Genomic DNA, 18,706 nt, shown 5'->3' on the forward strand with positions numbered 1-18,706 from the left:
TAGTGTGGTCATTCCTCCCTTATAGTCTGAAAGCGAAGTCTATTTTCTCTTCCTCAGTTACTGACAGATTTCTACAGAAGGAGGGTTAGCGTAATAGGATCTCTTCATTGGAGAGATCCCTAGAAGGAGAAAGGTCACCTGGGAATAGTGTGTTTCAGTCATTTTTATTTGTATTTTAAAAACAAAAGCCACAACTCTGCTGCTCAAAATTATTTAAAATACATGAAAAGAGGGAAGCTAATATTTCTATAGTTTGCTTGCTATGAATTCTGATTACAGAGAGGTTTTTGTTCATTGTCTCTTTTCACATATAGATAACCTATTGTGCAGGAAGAAAGAATTATTCTTCTAAGCAGAAGTTGGTTTAGTAGTCAGTCAACTTCCTCAGTTAAACTGAAATGTCATCTGCAAAGCTTTTCTTGCCAGTCACAAGAGCCCTTATAGTTTCTGCAGATGGCCTCACAATTTAAACAACTGAAATAATATAACCATTTTGCTTTAAAAGGAAAATTACGTTCTTATATCTTCCTGCCCTTTGCATAAAGATTCTTCTGCTAAACCATTTGTGTCTCACGAGGTACTTAGAGCTGGCATATAAGGCTCCATACCATCAAATGCCAAAGATGCATGAGTCGTCTTTCTCTCCCCCAGATCCCAACTCAGCAGGGCTGCCCCGGCACACGGATCCCACCAAGCGCCCCGAGCAGGAAGCTGGCACCAATGGGAAGAGTTCCACCACCAGCCCCTTTGTGAAGGACCACTCAGGTATGTGTGGTGGGACTCTAGGACGTCTCCTCCTTGTCCCAAATGTATTTTATTTTACCATTGAAGTGCCAGAAGAGCAAATATTTTCATAGTGAGATGAAGCAAAAGCCAGTTCTGCTGCTCCTGTTGATAGTGTCTTGGAGCTGCAAGTTTTGACATAGCTGCTCTGACCCCTCTTCCACTCTCCTGCAGAAGTTCATTATGTCTAGTGACAATATCACTCATTTACAGGAAAGTTTTTGGATAGGACATTTGCTAAGCAGCTTTACAGTGGTCAATGCTGCTTTACATTTAGTACTCTGGCAGATGAACTAGTCTCTATCTTTCTCTTCCCGTATAATACATTATCAAGTGGTTCTCGACAGCCATTTATAAAGTTTATTTCAAGGCATCTATAATTAATGTCCTAATCTTTTAGCTGACCATATAAAGTCTACACATGGCTGGTCTTTTACTAAATGCAAAGATTCTTTGTTTTTTAATAACTACCTAAACAAAATAAACAGATCATTCCAAACAAATACCTTCAGGATGCACTGCATTTGTTAGGTGAACAAGAAAAAACCTAACTCTTAAGACTGAAGGTGTCCCAAAGAAAATTCAGTGAACTGGGAATGCTGCAAAAGCAAAACTTGCTGACAGGTGATTCTGGGTTTCCTGAAAAAGGCTGCAAGTTTTGCTTGCTAGCTCTGTAATTAGTTACCGGGCTAATGAATCTTTGATATAGTGGTCACTAGGAAGGCTTTGCTGATTCCTACAGAGGCTTCAGTAGGAAGATTTAACAATTACGTGAATGTGGCATCTGTATCAGTCTTCCATTGTGAGTGAGCATCAAGAGAGGGAAATTGTTTCAAACTTTCAAGAGAGAAAGGGTCAAGTAAGCATTCATTTAATTTTTGTGACAAATAATGTGATGGTGTGATGGCACCAAATATTCAACACACTATTCAGCACGTGAGCTTTTCCTGACCACCAAACGCATGGTATTGTTTTCTTTTAATTAAATGTTAGTTAATACAAACAGGTACATGCTGTAGTTATTTTGCCTGTCTCCCACACTGCCTCAAGCTCCTTTGTTTCATGTGCAAGCAAGGGAAGTCCACGTAAAGAGGTATTAAGGATGGTTTAACTTAAATCAATATACAAAAGATAAAATAGCAGTGGGAACACTGTGACACTGAACAGTACCAGTTGTTCTGAGAATTGTCATTTCCTTGTGTTATATTCAATTCCAGTCCTATCCCTCCCCTTTCTTGTGCCCAGGGCTGGCCAGCATCTGTTAAAAGATGCAGTGTGCATCAAAGGGTGCCTTGTCAGTGCCAGTCCTTGCTGCTGATGGATGATGATGTATGAAACAGAGTGGTTTGGGAGCAGCACAAAAGTGAGACCAACAGACACAAAGTCTTGTTTGATATTGATTGCTGACTTCAGTTGTTTGCATTTAGCTATCTAACAGGGTAATTGGTTTGTCAAACTTTAGCTCTCAGTTGATTCTTCCAGTGTTGCTTACTCTACACATTTTTAAGCAACGTAAACGGGTTGCAGGATGGCAATAACTTTTGTCTATTGTATTTCCATTCTTTCCAGGATCTAGCGCAGATGGCAGTAAAGCTGGGCATTCCAGTATACTGGGTTCAGAGGTGGCCTTATTTGCAGGGATTGCATCAGGGTGCATCATTTTCATCGTCATCATCATCACTTTGGTGGTTCTTTTGTTGAAGTACCGGAGAAGACACAGGAAGCATTCCCCGCAACACACGACAACTCTATCACTTAGTACATTAGCCACCCCAAAACGCAGTGGCAACAACAATGGTTCTGAGCCCAGTGACATTATCATTCCTCTAAGGACTGCAGACAGTGTCTTTTGCCCCCACTATGAAAAGGTCAGCGGCGACTATGGACATCCGGTGTACATAGTTCAAGAGATGCCTCCTCAGAGTCCAGCAAACATTTATTACAAGGTCTGAAAACACACAACCTGTGTTACAGTTGAGTCGTAGAGGAAACTCACTGGTCAAATGCTTTCTGTTGGGGTTTGTGATGATGCCTGGTGCGCTAGCATTGACTTAAGCACAGGGGGGAGAAAGCAACAGCTCTTTCTCCAGGAACCAACGCGAGCTGGACAGCTTACCTAGTCTGTAGAATTCCTATCTCAGTGAATAAGTATTCACTAAAAGCTGGAAGACTTTTATGTAGAAGATGCCCATTCTGATTGCTGTACTCTTGTTACATTCATCATCCTCAAAGCCATGTGCTGTGGGCGTTCAGGCATGTACAAAAGCCAAGGGAAGATGGAGCAATCCGTGGATGTTAATAGCTCTAGGCATCCTGGGAAGGTGCTCTAGGATATATCAACCTTGAAATGCAATCTTCTGACTTTTGTGTGTCTCTCTCAGTGCGTACTGGATTTGTCACACAGACCTTGGTGTCTAAGTAAGACTTGTTGAAGTTCTCTCGCTTTTAGTCCGTCACTGTTCCATTTGTTTCTGTTATCCAGGGCTCTGCCATCCTTCACATAAGATTTCCTTTCACTCCACCTCCTGAATCACTAATGGAACATTAATGTTTGGAGATCCGCACTCCATCCATCTGCTACAGCAGCCTCACTCGAATGGGTAATGCATTTATAAAAATGGTGTTTGATAGTAAGGAGCCTTCCAGCCAAATAGTTAGGCTGTCAACAAAGTCAAGAGCAGGACTGGGTGGTGGAGGGAAGGGCTGATTGCAGTTGAATATTGCTGCCTCAAAAATAGAAGCTGGGAAGAAAAAAAAAATACATTTAGGTAGCACAGCACTTTGGTATGCTAAGTTTTAAGAGGCAAGTAGGAAACACAATAACATGCACAGAGGATTAAGGCTGCATTTGAAGGAATTCATGGTTATCAAATACCAGTGTGCAGAAAAAACTAGAACCTTCGATACAGTAGAACAGAGGGGGTATTGTTAGTAAGTGAACAAGCCTGGAGAAGACAAGACAATAGCAGGCCGCTGAGGATTATATTAGGGCAGGGCTGATGTGGTACTGGCAATAAGATACACAGCTTTGAAGCTGTAGGGGAAAACATAGTCTGCTTTGGGTGACTTTTAAGCAGACTCAGCTGCTATACTATCAGATTATAATAAACACAGGGAAAGCATTTAAGAAAATAGCAGAGAGCCAAGTCTGACCAAGAAGATTATAAGCCAACGGGTCAAACGAGCTAATTCTGTCACTGGTGAAGCTGTAGAAAAAAACCCCAAAAAAGCAACAAACCACAAAACCTTTCTCATCTCTGAAAGTAAGGCAGAATTTCATTCTGACTGACCCTTTTGGCACTTTGGCTTATTGTTGTGCTGTCCCTGCACAGTGAGTGTAGGTACTGTGACTGACACAGCCGTTCATTGGTGCTCTGTTGCAAAGTGAAAGCACATATGGCAAACCTCTTGCAGTCCATAAGAATAAAATAAATTATGACACTGAGATGGAGAAGGAAAATATGTCTTATTTATAATAGGTGTATAGAACACAAGGGATATAAAGTGAGATTTTTTCTTTCGTTCATTCTTTCTTACTTTTTATTTTGGTTGGGTTTTTTTTACTAATATATATTTTGAGATTGCACAGAATCTACACCAGAAGATGTGAAATTCATTTGCGGCAATTACATAGTCTTAACTTGTTATCATTTTACATATATAGGTATGTGTGTGTATATATGTATATACACGCATATATATGATTATATATGCATACATATGCATATATATTTATGCATACGCACACATTTTTTTAAAAAATTAATTACTTCTGGGAAAAAAAAAATCAGCCATCCAAAAATAACAATGGCAGCATATTTAAAAAAAATAAAAATTCCAAAGCATCTCAGAAGAGAAAACTAGGAAATATAAGGCCCAAAATATCAAGAAGTCAGTTTTACTGCATCACATATTTAACAGTGACAAGGCGTGCCGGCATTTATTTTCTGTGTTGTGATTTCCCTTGCCTTACAGGCTGATGTGTTCTGTAGATTTTGTTGAGGTTTGTAGAGGGAGGTTTCAGGTTAAAGTTTTCTCTTTAGCATGGCTGTTCCCCTAAAGCTCCCACCCTGGGGAGGAAGTAAAAAAACTCTACTTTTATATGTGCTATGCAAATAGACATTTCTAACATAGTCATGTTACTATGGTAACACTTTTGCTTTCTGATTTGGAAAGAAAATGTAGCAACTGCATTTTAGGGTTCTCAGACATCCGGTGAGCCCCTGAAAAAAAAAAAAAGAAAGAAAAAAAAAAAAAAGAAAAAAAGTCTGTTATAGAAATGATCACTCTCTTTGTTTTCTGAACCTGAGGATTATATTGGGATGTTGGTCCAAAAGAGAGAAACAAAAACAAAAAAAATCTCAACCCATGGTTCTGTGGAAGGTTACTATGGTGACTAACTACAGTACATATGTAATTCTTTTCAACAACCTTTCGTTTCTGTGAATCCATCCATACAAGGTTCTCTTGTAAGTCATTAAGATTTTATTTTGGGGGAGGGGGAGGAAGGGAGAAGATGGGTTTACTGATACTGATTTTTTTTAAATCATATCTATGCTTCGTCAGTTGGCCACATTCTAGTTACATGCTAAACTGTGAAAAAAATAATCAGATTAATTGCTCAAGAGCAACCTGCAACCAATTGAAAAAAAATGTACTGTGCGTCTGTTTTGTGTCTGGTGCAGAATTATGACAATCTACCAACTGTTCCTTTCTTTGACGTTGGTCCAGCTATGAAAAGTTACTGTAAATGCCTTGCTTGTATGATCATCCCTAGTCACCTGAATTGGAATTTGCACCATCATGTCTAAGTGAAGATGCTGTAAATAGGTTCAGATTTACTGTATATGGATTTCGGGTGTTACAGTAGCCTTATTCACCTTTTTAAATAATAAAAAAAAAAAAATCCACATGAAAACAAGACAAAAAAGGCTTTTCTTAACCAGATTGTGTATATAGAGCAATGTTGGTTTTTTATAAAGTCCGAGCAAGATGTTTTGTATAAAATTTGAATTTTGCAATGTATTTAGCTACAGCTTGTTTAAAGGCAGTGTCATTCCCCTTTGCACTGTAATGAGGAAAAAAATGATATAAAAGGTTGCCAAATTGCCGCATATTTGTGCTGAAATTGTGTACCATGAATATTTATTTAAGAATTTCTTTGTCCAGTTTGTAAGTAACACAGTATTATGCTTGAGTTATAAATATTCTTATTTCCTTTTTTTCTTTTTTTTTTCTTTTTTTTTTTTTTAATATTTGTTTTGTTTGGTTTGGTTTTGGTTGTTTGTTTGTTTCATTCTGTATTAAAACTAGCCGGTCATAAGTTTGAAATCTGCTTTAGTTCCACATTGCAATTAGTTCCCAGAAAATGAAAATTATGAAAATCACATTCCACGTCTGTTTCAAACTGAATTTGTTCTTAAAAAAATAAAATATTTTTTTCCTATGGAAACCTTGCCTTCAAGTATTTTCTTCTTTTGTTTTAAGGTTTTTTCTTTTCTAAAAGATGAAAATAAATAAGAAAGCCACTAAACTTGCCTGCATGCCTCCCTCCCTGCCATTTCTCCCTTTCTCCTCTCCCCCATCTCTCCAACCTGATTGCTAGTGGTTAATGGGAAAGAAAGCTCCTTAGAATACACTGACTTGTGTTAACCTACTTCTTTCCCAGACACTCTATTACATATATCAGCAGATTTTAGAAAATGTCTGGGTATCCTATGCCCTTGGAAGTCAGTGAACTCCAATCAGGTGCAGTAACCAGGTTGCCTGGATGATCCTGGAGGTGAGATTATAACCACACAAATAATTCCCAGACATTTTAAGGTGGGCTTACACTGTGACCAGAATCAGAGAAAATACACCTGAAGCCTTCCGGATACTGTTGTCACTGCTTCTCCAGAGGAGGGGAAGCAGCAAGCCTGGGGTGACAGGGCTGAGCAAGAAGGGACAGGAGATGTAAGACCTTGGGAGGATGATGAAGGATTAGAAATGCTGCAAAGTCAGAGCATCTCTGCATGGTTCTTTCAGTGGGGCCATGCATTGTCCTGTCCCCACTTTACTGCGCCGTAAGGGAGATGGAGGCCCACATGTGCAGGTAGCACAAGCCTTAATACAAGATCTGTGGTTGTGCTGCTGTAATTTTCACTAGAATAACAAATTCATTTAATAAATAATACCTTAATTTTCTGACAAAGTGTGGTCAGCCTGAAAGTGAAGCACCATTCAGTTTGTTAGGAGCACATAAATAGCATGATCATCCATGGAGTAACAGGTGGGAAGGTCTACAGAGGGCAAAGATGCATTTGTAACTTAAACAGCATATGCCAGTTTGTCATAAAATTTTCATTAAAGAAAGGCAACTAATTATTCATAGTATGGGTCATGCAATTCCCATTTGTCAAATTATTTGTTCTTTTGTGAATAATCAGAAAAAAATGACTGTATGGCAAAGACACTTAGCACGTCACAATGGGACAAGTACCCTGAAACAGGACGTACAGAAAATCCCAGACTGGGGGATGGTTGGACTAGCATGACAGTTTGCTGATGGAGCTCATTTTAGAGGTCCAGTTTACAGAATCTGTGCTGGAAGTTGATCTTAACAGGAAAGTCACACAGTGGCATTTAGGCTTACCTTCTGACTCTGCTACAGATATCTTTGGGAGAGCGTGTGTGCTCACAGTGGAGCGTATGAACATCCTCTGGCATCTCAGTAAATCACTGGTGCCTAATCCTCCATTTATGTCTGTAAGTCACTTGAAAGGAGGTAGCCTTGTGTTCTCTGGGCACACAGATCCTTGGCTGGACTGAGTTTTTACTCTCTGCTTTGCACTTGCACACGGGATTTCACTTGCTCGTCTCGGTGGGTTGTCATGAGAGTTCCCATGTTGTTAATTTGCTGTGAGGTACTCAGGTCTGGTCTATGCTGAAAGCTTGTCTGGCACAGCCATCTGTTAGAGCTGTGGCTCTAGCTTAGTGAAGGCTAACGCTATTGTTTTTATTTTAAGTGCTGGTAAATACAGGAAGATGTTGATAAAAAAAAATAATTGAATAGTGTCAAGTTTACATGGCATTTTCATTACTGTGCCTCTTTTTTCAAACAAATATATAATTTTTTATTATATTTATAACTAGCATGTATACTGACACCCATGAACACCTATTTTTGTCACTGTTACAGCAATAAGGGAAAATCAGTGTTGCTATAAACCATGTCTCCACTGGGGGGGAAAGTGGTTGCCAGTGTAACTATCTGTATATTTACGCCTGGGGCCAAGGTTGCTTGGTTAATGGGAGTGCCTTGCACACGTACCTTCCCAAACAGAACAGATTCTCCATTGAGTCTGCTGAACTCATTTTGGTAAAAGATATGTGCCTTAGATACTCAGCATAAAGTCACTGACTTATAACCCACCTTTTATAACTTCCAGAGGAAAAAAGTCATACTTGCATTTTGTCCTGCTGCTAACCGTGCACTATTAATTATCAAACAAGCACAAAATGAGCACAGAATTTACTGCCTTTATTACGAAACTGGTTCTCTGGCAAGATCTAGTCCAAGTCAATAGGCTCCACTAAGTGGAAAATAAAATTATAATTCACAGTTGTTATCCATCTAGAGTGGAATAAGATCTGTTTCATAAAATAGTGCCTCACTAAGTAAGCATAACAGTGTTACTGCCTAGGTTTAAAATTATGTACCTCTTCTTTGGCCTGTCTCTTTAGCTTTGCTGTGATGCATTGATCAAATGCTTGCTCAGTCAGCAGCACGCTCGTTTTGATTCTATGGGCACTGTAAATTTTCTTTTTGCAGAAAAACTTAAAATTTTGTAGTGGTTAGCAAAACAAAGGACAATGAAAACTCAGTCTTTCTAAGTGACATTCTGCATCTTCATGACCACAATACAAATTTTGGTGGGCAAAAATCCTGGGGTTTAAAAACACCAAACAGTCCTTATACAGTTGGCATGTCATTACATGAAACATCACACCAGAAATCAAGCAATATTTGGTTTGGAAAAAGATGAGTATTAGAGCATATACCACAGTGTATTCATGATTGTGCCATTCATAATCCAAATGGTGCTGGATTCAGCTGACTGAGCTATTGTCTATGACACAAAATAATATCCATCCTTCACGTGACTGGTGGAAATACTTTGATGTTTAATTAAAGGGCAATGTGATCCATAGCAAACCCTCTTGAGAAGGAGGGGCAAGAGCCTGCCCATGCATGGTGAGGATGAGGAGGTGGAGCTGCAAGTGGCTGCTCCTGGGAAAGGCCTGTGGAGCAGAGGGAGGAGGCAAGGAGAGGGAAGGTGTGTGAGAGGGTGCTGACTCTCTGAGGAAGAGGCTGGGAACACCTGCAATGACAAAATCCCAGGGAGAAATCAGAGCAAGGTGACAGCATTGGAGGGAGGTAGAGAAACAGCTCTGGGAAAGGCTTTGGTGGAAAACAGGTCTCAGCAAGCAGAAGAAAATGTTGACAGATGAAAGGCAAATAAGTGTAGTATTTGGTAAGTATTCGTTGCTGTTTCAGGTAGGTGAGGAGATCAGGCCAGGTTGTTCTGCTAGACATTGAAGGAAGACAGAGCCTAGACGGAATGGAGATCCCAGACCAGAACTCAAGTGTTTTCTGCAACGTGGGATCATGTAAAAAAGAGATCAAAGATCTGCAAGAATTGAATAACCGTAGGACTATTCAAATTCCAAATAGGAAAGAACCTTGTGCACAGCTGTCATAACCCCTGAAATAGGACTTGAGATTTCATAAGTGCATTGACAGATTTCACGTGCTTAGACTGCTGAAATGCAATTATTAAATTAATAATATGGAGAATCCATTGAAGGTGGGAGGATGGTTGCTTCTAGATCAGACCTTCAGAGGATATAAATTAACATAGTTCAGTTTGATATCTGATCCTACTTATCACAGTTCAGAATTGCACATGCATAAGCAATACTGATACAGATTTTATTATAGCTTTTAGCTATGAGAAAATGCTTTATAAGAGTGTTGTCCTGAATATTATGAAGACTTTACTCAAAAACATACCAACAATTACTTGCTTTTATAAAAGTCTACTATTAAATACCATTAAAATTGTTATTTGTAGTTTATTGAACATTATCAGCAATTTGCTGTATCTGTTCATTAAAAGTAGGTTGGATTATTAGAAAATGTGTAATAAAAATTGTTCATGTTTAATGTGTCTTTTTGTCCTCTCTTTAATATTTAAACTCATTCCTTCCTACTTCCGCGTTCAATTCGATTACATACGCGTAACCAGCAGGTCAGCTGTGCCCTGTCAGTATCTGTTCATCCCCCACATGCCATGTTCTCAGTGCTTCCAACTCTCTTAATTCAATCAGCATATCTAATTTTGATTGTCTTTAAACTCAGCTATTGGAAGCATACAATCACATGAATAATTTAGCAATTATGCAGAATCAATAGCTTTATAACCTTCATCCCCATGAGCAGTATGGGAGGATGTAAGGTCGGAAGGCCAAAAGAGTTCTTCATGTCACCCTGAAAAATCTCGAGATTTGGGGAAATTCAAATGATGGTACAAGAGCTGAAAATAATTGCATGTGCTGCTTTTGCTTCACACTCTTTCCTTCATTATGTCTTATGTTTTCTTTTTGTACATAAACAAAGCACATGTGAATTTTCTAAGCCTCAAAACAGTGCTTAAGCTGTAGAGATCCATATGGCTGGGTCTGGAGGTCTTTTCTCAAATTTCCACTATTTAGAAAAGGGTGGCTGTTTTGTTTATTGCACACCCTGATGCCATGCCCTGATCACCTGCTCAGTACGCCAGCCCTGCCTATCCCAAAGCCTTTGCTGGGGCTTTGTACCTTTCCAGATAAGGTTTCATTTCCGGACATAGCTTTTGTTGCTCACCCTGAAAGTTTCTTTTCAAATGTTGCTCTAGGCTTTCCTCTTTATATGGCTGGCTCTGGCTGAGCGAGTGACAACTTTTTTCAGAAAAAAAAAAATAAAGTTCTGATGGAACACAGGAACAATCCTTGTACCAAGAGTGTGTTTTCTTATAAGCCCCTTATTTTTCAATCAGCTTTAGTTTGAATTTTTATGTGGCTTTATCTCTTCCTTTTGTATTTATTCAATTGCATCTGAAAGAAAATAGCATGCAGTAAAATTCCTAAATACAATTTAAATATAGCTCATTTCAATCCACTTGGGTTTACATTTCCATTCAACAATACATTAAACTAAAAATAGATGGTTTTGTCTTGTTTCTTGTAATTTAAGAAAAATTATTAAATCTAGTAAAATCTCTTTTCAGAAAAGTGTAAACAGTTCACATTGGAAAGCATCATTTGAGCAGAATGAAGAAGCAGTTGTTGATGTGCAGCTCAAAATTGAATGAGCATATTTGGAAGACAAAATTATTTTGGCAATAAACAATGTTTGGTTTTGTTTCATTTCCTTAAGCCAGCTCAATAGTGGGAAGCAGAAAGTGCTCGTGGTTTTACTGTCGGTGCACCAGTCTGGTGGCAGCCAGCTTGGGGCTTTTTTATGTAGCTTTATCCTTTCAATCTCTTCTGATGAGGAGTGATAAAACTAAAGTCTGGATACTTTGACCACCGGTAGATGTAACCTGTGTGATTACACACAATACAAGGAATTTATACTAAGACATTGTTCCTGCAGGAGAGACATAAATCCCTTTTGTCAGCTCCCCTCCACTCTGATCTAGTGCTGCATTTTAAAACAGCAGATGTTTTTGCTTTGGATTTTTCACCCAGCCTAAATATTTCAAAGATAGCATCAGAACTATATTTATCAAGTTTTCAAGCACTTTTATTTCCCTGTATAGCTGGCTACTTGCAGTGTTTCCACAGCGTCCTCTCACTCAATACACCATTTTAGATGCCTGCAAGCATCCAGATGAGACTTGGAAGAGTCATTTTTGCATCCGTTTTTTGAGAGATATCTTACCATTGCATTTTAGCTGTGTCATGCTACTAACAGATTGCAAAACCAGCACACCTTGCTCCGGAAAGGCCTCATCACTGCCACAAAAGTTAGAAGACTGATTTTTTTTTTTTTTCTCTCTCGGTCACCCGCAATGAGGGATTAGTGTGGGCTGTTGAGGTTTCTGCGGGGAGGTGGAGAGGAGGTGGTGAAGTCTCAATCCCCACCACTTTGATTACTCCTTCTCAAAGAGAAGAGCTGCTCCATGTCGCAGGAGGCAGGAGTTTCACAGGGCTCTTGCTGCGGCACCGAGCGTGTCAGACACAGGGCTGAAGCTGAAAGTGGCGAGGCTCAGTCGCTCAGCTTTGTGTACCCGGCTGTGACAGCAATTGCTTGGAATTCTAAAGATTTCTTCGAAGTGGGCTGAGCATGTAAGGAAGGCACGTGGGGGTTGATCCCGGGCTTTTGGCATGCCTTAGCTCATCTGTTGTCCCGCTGCTGAGTGCTCTGCCAGACGTGAATTGCAAGGAACAAACAATGAGGAGGATCCGCCTTAATTAAACCCTTGGAAGTTTCACAGGTGGTAAGAATCACGGAGGCAGGGATAAACAGCTGTGACTGTCACAGCAGCACCTTCTGCAGACCCAGAGGTAGTCATTGGCTTCTCTGTAGAGGCTGTTTCTGGGTCACAGAAGGAGATTTGTGAAGGCTTATACTTCCTATTTATGATTTGACAGCTCCACTTAACATTACTCCAGGCTTCTAGAACAGTGTCTGATCCAAATGTGACTTCTTAAGCCTGAAATGGAATTTTTTGTAGATGCAGCTGACTGATTTCTGGGCCCTGAAGAATTTAGCCTCTGATTACCGAACAATTGACAGACATGAATCAGGTGGCAATTAAATCCCTATAAAATATAAGACCCGTTTAAGTAACATTTCCAAGTTCCTTAGAAATAATGGCTCTTGCAAATATCCTATCCATTGCCAGCTATTTTAAGTGTGTATCACTGAGTGTACCAAGTTCTTTTATTTTAAAGGCAGTGAAAATCAGAGCTCTGAGCACTCTTAAATGATGTTGAAATTCTGATTTTTTTTTTTTTAATCTCCATAAATTCCAGGCCTGAGTGTCTTTATGTAGAGGTGAGTTTTATAGTTCAGTCACACATCATATAAAAGAGTGTTTTCTTTGATCAATTTTTAGCTTTCCACCTTTGAAACTTTCTCTATTCCTTCCAAGACAGAGAAATCAGCTCCTAAGTTCTATCACCTTTTAGCATATTTCTACCTTATAAAAAAAAAAAAAAAAGATAACATTCATTCATCTCATTCTCTTTCTTATGGTACCCATGTTTCTCAGTCTATTTCCACTTAGTGAATTTTCCATGCCCCAAATAAAATGATTTTTTTGTACTGTGAATTCTCCTTTAGTTCTACTTTGTCCCTTAAAAAGAAAGAAAGAGGTAATATATAGTTTGCTAGTTGAAATTGCTTGTCTTTTTCCTATAGTATAATCTTAGAAAAGCTGAAGAGGAACTGCCTGAGAAACAGTTTGGATGGCCAATTATTTTGTCCACAGTATTGTGGGAAACCACTCCTGTAAAACATCTTGAATGGTGATAAAGCACTTTAAGCTTGTTTTAATAGTAGTAGGATTTGAAACTGCTCAGCACCTCTTAGGTATCCTATCCAGAAAGAGAGGATTATATTTCTGGCTGCAGTCACAAAGCTTAAGAGGTTTCTACCTATGTTTCTCTATAGCAAAATCAGGATGTTTCCTTTATAATACATTATTGGAAAATATTTCTCTGACTACTTTGTTGTTGTATCTTCTGACCTGGTGCATAAATGTCTGTTTTCAAACAGACCTGTTAACCCATTTTTTCCCCTCACAAACCACATGAATCACTGCTGTACTAACAATTTGCTTTATTTCTCAATCCATCTTTTTTAGACAGACCACACTTTGAGCTAAGTCTGGGTCCTTTCCCACGTACTAAAGATCCCTGCTGGCAGCCAGACTGTCACCATCTCCATCACCTCTGAAAACATGCAGTTTAGGTCATTCACCGAGGGCGTAGGAGTCCAAGGTTTACATACACAGCCAGCGTGACTCAGAACAGAGGTATGGATATATGATTTCGGGTTAGTGCCCTGCCAGGTATCTTGAATCTGTCATTCATTCCTCTTGGAGTTTTATCATTTTTGGTAGATGAGCTGCTATTGTTCAGAAGAGCCTCTACTATACTAAAATTCATGAACCAGTGGTCTAGCGAGTCAGGCTGTAACACTACTCACCCACCTTCACCACTTACATGCAGAGGTATTATCCTGTTGTCATTAAATAACACAGATGGATCAAGGATATCCCAAAACCTGACATTTAGGGAATTCCCCTTTAATATGGAGGTATGGCTCATGTCTCAGAAGAGACTGCAAGCCCATCTGCCCAGCTTAAATCTTGTTTGAGGTCTCTGATATTGTCCCAATTCAGCACGTGTCCTAAGTGGGAAATTGGGTCTTATTAGCAATGTGGCTGTTTGTAAGGTGTCCTCTGAACTTTTGGCTTGGGCTGAGATCCCACACACTTCACTAAAGGTGGACAGTGGATGCCATGAGGAGATTTCTTTTCTTCAGAAATCAAGGCACCCACTGGGTCCAGTGTCAGGGGGAGGTGTCAGCAGCGCCTGTTTAGATGTACTTAGATGAGAATAGGCACAGCAAAGAGCCTGATTGCTTCTGAAGATCCAAAAGAGATGAATCTGTCAATTTTTGCTCTAAATGGGAAGCTGAACTTTAAGTCATGGCTTAACCAAAGGGCAGCATATGGCAGCACTACAGCTGTTTGAAATCCACTTGCACTTCACATTGGCACTTTGACAAACGCTATTGTGTTACAAATACTGGATGACACAGTAAATCTGGGGCTGCATTCAGCTCTGCTGTGCGCAGACATAATTCCCACTGACTTCGTACATGTCTATACCAAAAAATGTATGGAAGTGGGTAAGACTGAAACAAATATACAGTGCTTGTAAGGAAGCCTTCTGGCAGACTGAGAAACATTTGATACGGTTAGACCCCTGTAGCAGGAAGCGTGAATGTTATAATATGGAACTGGAGGAAAAATTAGGGAATCCATGAGGTCTAGAAGATGCCTGGTGATTTTAAAGACAAGACTTGAATTTCTGCGCTGGAGCAACAGACACGCTGGCTGGTCATTGTAAGGGGAAAGGGGCTCCTCCTGCTGAGATCCATTTACTGTCTTTCATACTCTGTTTTTTATCTCTCTGCCAGTTTCTACAGGGAAAGAAAGAATTCAGAGGGTTTTTTTTCTTGAGCAAAAGCCTACAGGAGGCCTAAAAAGAGCACTAGACAAATATATCAGAGAAGAGATCATGTTGCAGGGAAGCTGTGGCTGCCAGTGATGAGATCTTCAGTTTCTTAGCCACTTTAGGTCAGAAACCAGGTGTTACATTGTTGATCCCATGGCTGCTTGCCATTCCCTGCCTCCTCCTGAAATGAACAGTCTCAGCTGAACAGTTTTCACGGCTCCAGATGTTTAAAAACACACTTTTAGTGTACTGGAACAATAAAGTGCTCTTTGCAAAGTATTGCTGTCTGTGTTCAGTGACAGAGCCAGTGCTGACTCCTCTACACTGATTTTTAGATGGCATTTTAAAAGCGTCAACAAGTCTGCACACATATTTTCTCTGCTTAAAACCTGCTTAACTCTTTCAGCACTGTTGTTTTAGATCCCCCTGAGGTCATATGGCAAAAAGGGCTTAAAATTAGAACAGTGGAAAATAAATAATGGGAAATCAAGAGCCTTCTTTTTCTCAACAAAATCAAGGAAGAAAGAAAGAAAGCTGTAAACATATCTGTGAAATCAACTTACCTGTGTAGTTTCTACCACTAAGAGCCAGAACAGGCTGTTTTATACCGAATCGTCAGGCAGGGGGGACAATTTTTGCAAAGAGTACAATAGCTGAAGAAAATACCATCCCACTGGAGTACTTGGAGTACTTTATTTTATAACAGTCACAGCTCCAAATGTATTAAGCCAAATGATATTACAAACTGTGGGAAAAAAACAGTACAAGAGTTAAAAATCGTTTAAGATTTAAATAAAAATCTGTCCTCATGTTAAAGACAAGTACTTTATCCTAAAAGAGGCAGAGCTGGTGCTGGCATCAAAGACAAGGATGTCAGCAGGAAGTGCCAAGGAAACAGCTGAGGCCTTGCACTTCAAAAAGCTTAGCTCTGGGTGAGAGATGTTCCCACCAACAGTCAAGATCCACAGATGACATTTTCAGATGTCTTCAGTCTTTTGCATCCAGGTAGTCACATGATAGATCCTGTACCATATGTTTTTTCCATGGGCTTTAGTTTCTTAGGTGTCTACAACTGCTTTCAGTTCTCGACTACAAGTGGAAAGGAAGTGTACAAAAGCATTCCTGATTTGTCTTGTTATTTTAGAATTATCTGCCCATGAGATTTGGACAAATTTCTATCTCTTTTCCATTAGCAGAGGCAAAAATTTTTAGCTGTTTAATGCAGTGTTAACCATTTTCTTTGACAAGGACATGCCTGACCCATCAGATCTTTGACTAATGATTGATTTACCCTAGAAATGTCTATTTACATGCTAATGCAAAAAAATATTAACTAATTATTAAGCAGTGTATTCCCCATCACAACATGAATAAAATTATTGCTAAGTCAACAGAGAATTCAGCATTGCTCCATATGCTTCTTTTAGTGGTTTAAATAGTACAGGTATAAACTTTGGGTGACCTTATTATTTCATATTTAAGTGGGTCATTAAAGGAAACTGTCACCTATTGAACTAATTGCTTTTTTAATTCCTTCCTGCTGCTGTGAAGAGGAATAATAAGCTTCTTATCTTGTTAATACATCTAGAGTTCTTATCAAATGTCTCCTGCTTTTGGAAAAACTCTCTCTCCTCAAAAATGAGGCTGAATTTCCCCTAAAATCAGAGGCACCATCTTAAACATTTATAACCTGAATAAAGGAGAGACTCGGTGTCCTTAATGCCTTTCATCCATTTATTTGCTAAGGCAGGGCAGGAAACCTCAGTGTGAAGGGGTGTAGGAGTGAAAAGCAGCCTTAGGCTCATCTGAGGTAGGTCTTTATGCCTCAGATGCAAAAAGCATTGTGGGCATGGTAATGCTCAAACCTAAATTTTAGGTGTCTGACTTCTGTAGTGGAATCCAGAGACCCAAGTGGTGCATGAATTCCCCACCTGATGCTTGGGGAGAAGAGTTAGCTGAATCATAACCTACCCAAATAAATTCATCTATTATGTACAGGCTCTGAAGTCAGTAGGGTTAAATTGAAAATTAAATTGAGAACACTTGGACTGTGGCAGAAAATAAAAGAGAAAAGAAAAGAAAAGAAAAGAAAAGAAAAGAAAAGAAAAGAAAAGAAAAGAAAAGAAAAGAAAAGAAAAGAAAAGAAAAGAAAAGAAAAGAAAAGAAAAGAAAAGAAAAGAAAAGAAAAGAAAAGAAAAGAAAGAAAAGAAAAAGAAAGAAAGAAAGAAAGAAAGAAAAAGAAGAGTATATTTCTTTAAATGTTCTGCTGACAGACCAGAGATAATTAGCTGACAGCTGCAGACTGGGGAGAACTGCTCTTTTTTTCTGCCTTGAAGCAGTAGGTGAAAACCCGGAATGAGAAACTGGGTGCCACTGACTTAATTTAGTTGCTTGAATTGAAGGCAGCGTATAACACCACAGAGAAACAGGGAAGTGACAAAACTTCAAGACCAGGATTTCTGAAGAGTGGCAGTTAATAAACAGAAATGGAAGAAGAAGGTATTAAAAATATGTACTTAGGACACCCCTGTAGTATCATAGATGCCTTAGAGATGCATTAGCTAGATGCAAACCCAGTCTCAAAAGTAGTGGAGTTTGATGAGAAATGTGACCTAGCAATGGAGAATTGTAAACAATAGAAGATAGAGGAATGTTACAAAAAACAACATGAAGCTAATACTGCTACACGTATATCTTATGCAAAAAACCCTTTCCCAGTTGTCTGGTATGCTCCCACTCAGTGTTCTGCACCGTACCAAGGCCTGCTGTTTTGCAGACACTCCTTGTGACATCCAGATACTAATTTCTGTTGTGAGCCAAAAGACAGTAATGCATTGCTTGCAACATTTCTTGTATTGTGAGTATCTCTATTTTGGAAATCTATTAACATGGAGATTATTTCATGTTTGTGAAGGGGAAATTACTTGTCTGTCTCCACAGGCAACAGTTTAGGACTAGTAAAAGGCAATAATAATCATGACAGCAAATTAACATAGTTATCTGCCCACATAATTTCTTATGATACCTGTTCTATTGGGCATTTATTTAAAGAGGCTTTTTTTATCTACATGAGATGATAAAATGCAGATAAAATTGCTCCATTTTTTTTTCCCAGGAAAGTTCTTCAAAGTAGCCTGATCACTGTATGCTGACATTTTAATAACATCAATGGGGGGACTTGTGGAGTAAGCTTAAATAAGTGTGGCAAAGTAAGGTAGAAGATTAAAATGTATTAAAATGAGTGGGTAGAAGTTGTCTTTCCAACACTTTCATTTGAAGGCAAGAGAGACTAGTGTCAAAAGAATATTGTCCTGCTTTTTGAGTCAGGAGATATGGTTTCTACTAAGAATACCGGCTACTGGCAATCACCAGTCTCTTCTTCTTCCTGTGTGTTGTGTACACACATGGTCAGGTCTAATGAGGTGAGAGGAATCCTTGTCTAGGGATCTCAGTAGGTACAGTCAAACATGAGTACAGCCATGATGTAAAGTCAGGTATGACTCCACAAAAGAAACATACTTAATAGATCAGGTAATTGCATGGTACAAATACTTGGAGCCATTGTCCAGAAACAATAAAGTTGCATTTGAACAGCCTTTACCCAAGGTTATTATTCTAGCATTCTAGTATTTCTGGTTATGAGAGG

The 18,706-nt window shown here is 39.2% G+C and overlaps 1 protein-coding gene and 1 long non-coding RNA gene across 3 annotated transcripts in view; both read left to right on the forward strand.

Moving 5' to 3' along the window:
* The window catches only part of EFNB2 (ephrin B2), a 43,788-nt gene extending 39,776 nt beyond the window's left edge, over window positions 1-4,012 (forward strand). Inside the window, exons 4-5 of the mRNA XM_027902085.1 lie at window positions 652-765; window positions 2,353-4,012. Of these exons, the coding sequence (XP_027757886.1) occupies window positions 652-765; window positions 2,353-2,735 (497 nt within the window). The 3' untranslated portion in view covers window positions 2,736-4,012. The remainder of the gene's footprint in view (window positions 1-651; window positions 766-2,352) is intronic.
* Window positions 4,013-4,536: 524 nt separating this feature from the next.
* The window catches only part of LOC114066966, a 34,532-nt gene continuing 20,362 nt past the window's right edge, over window positions 4,537-18,706 (forward strand). The window contains exon 1 of one of the 2 annotated variants that reach the window (XR_003573274.1): window positions 4,537-5,252. This is a non-coding gene — a long non-coding RNA (uncharacterized LOC114066966). Of the gene's footprint in view, window positions 5,253-13,686; window positions 13,851-18,706 lie in introns of those variants that run through there. The other variant, XR_003573275.1, reaches the window with a different exon arrangement.

Source organism: Empidonax traillii, unplaced genomic scaffold (assembly GCF_003031625.1).
Source record: "Empidonax traillii isolate 1590-97213 ecotype Southwest subspecies unplaced genomic scaffold, ASM303162v1 scaffold837:size744043, whole genome shotgun sequence".
Classification (NCBI taxonomy): domain Eukaryota; kingdom Metazoa; phylum Chordata; class Aves; order Passeriformes; family Tyrannidae; genus Empidonax; species Empidonax traillii.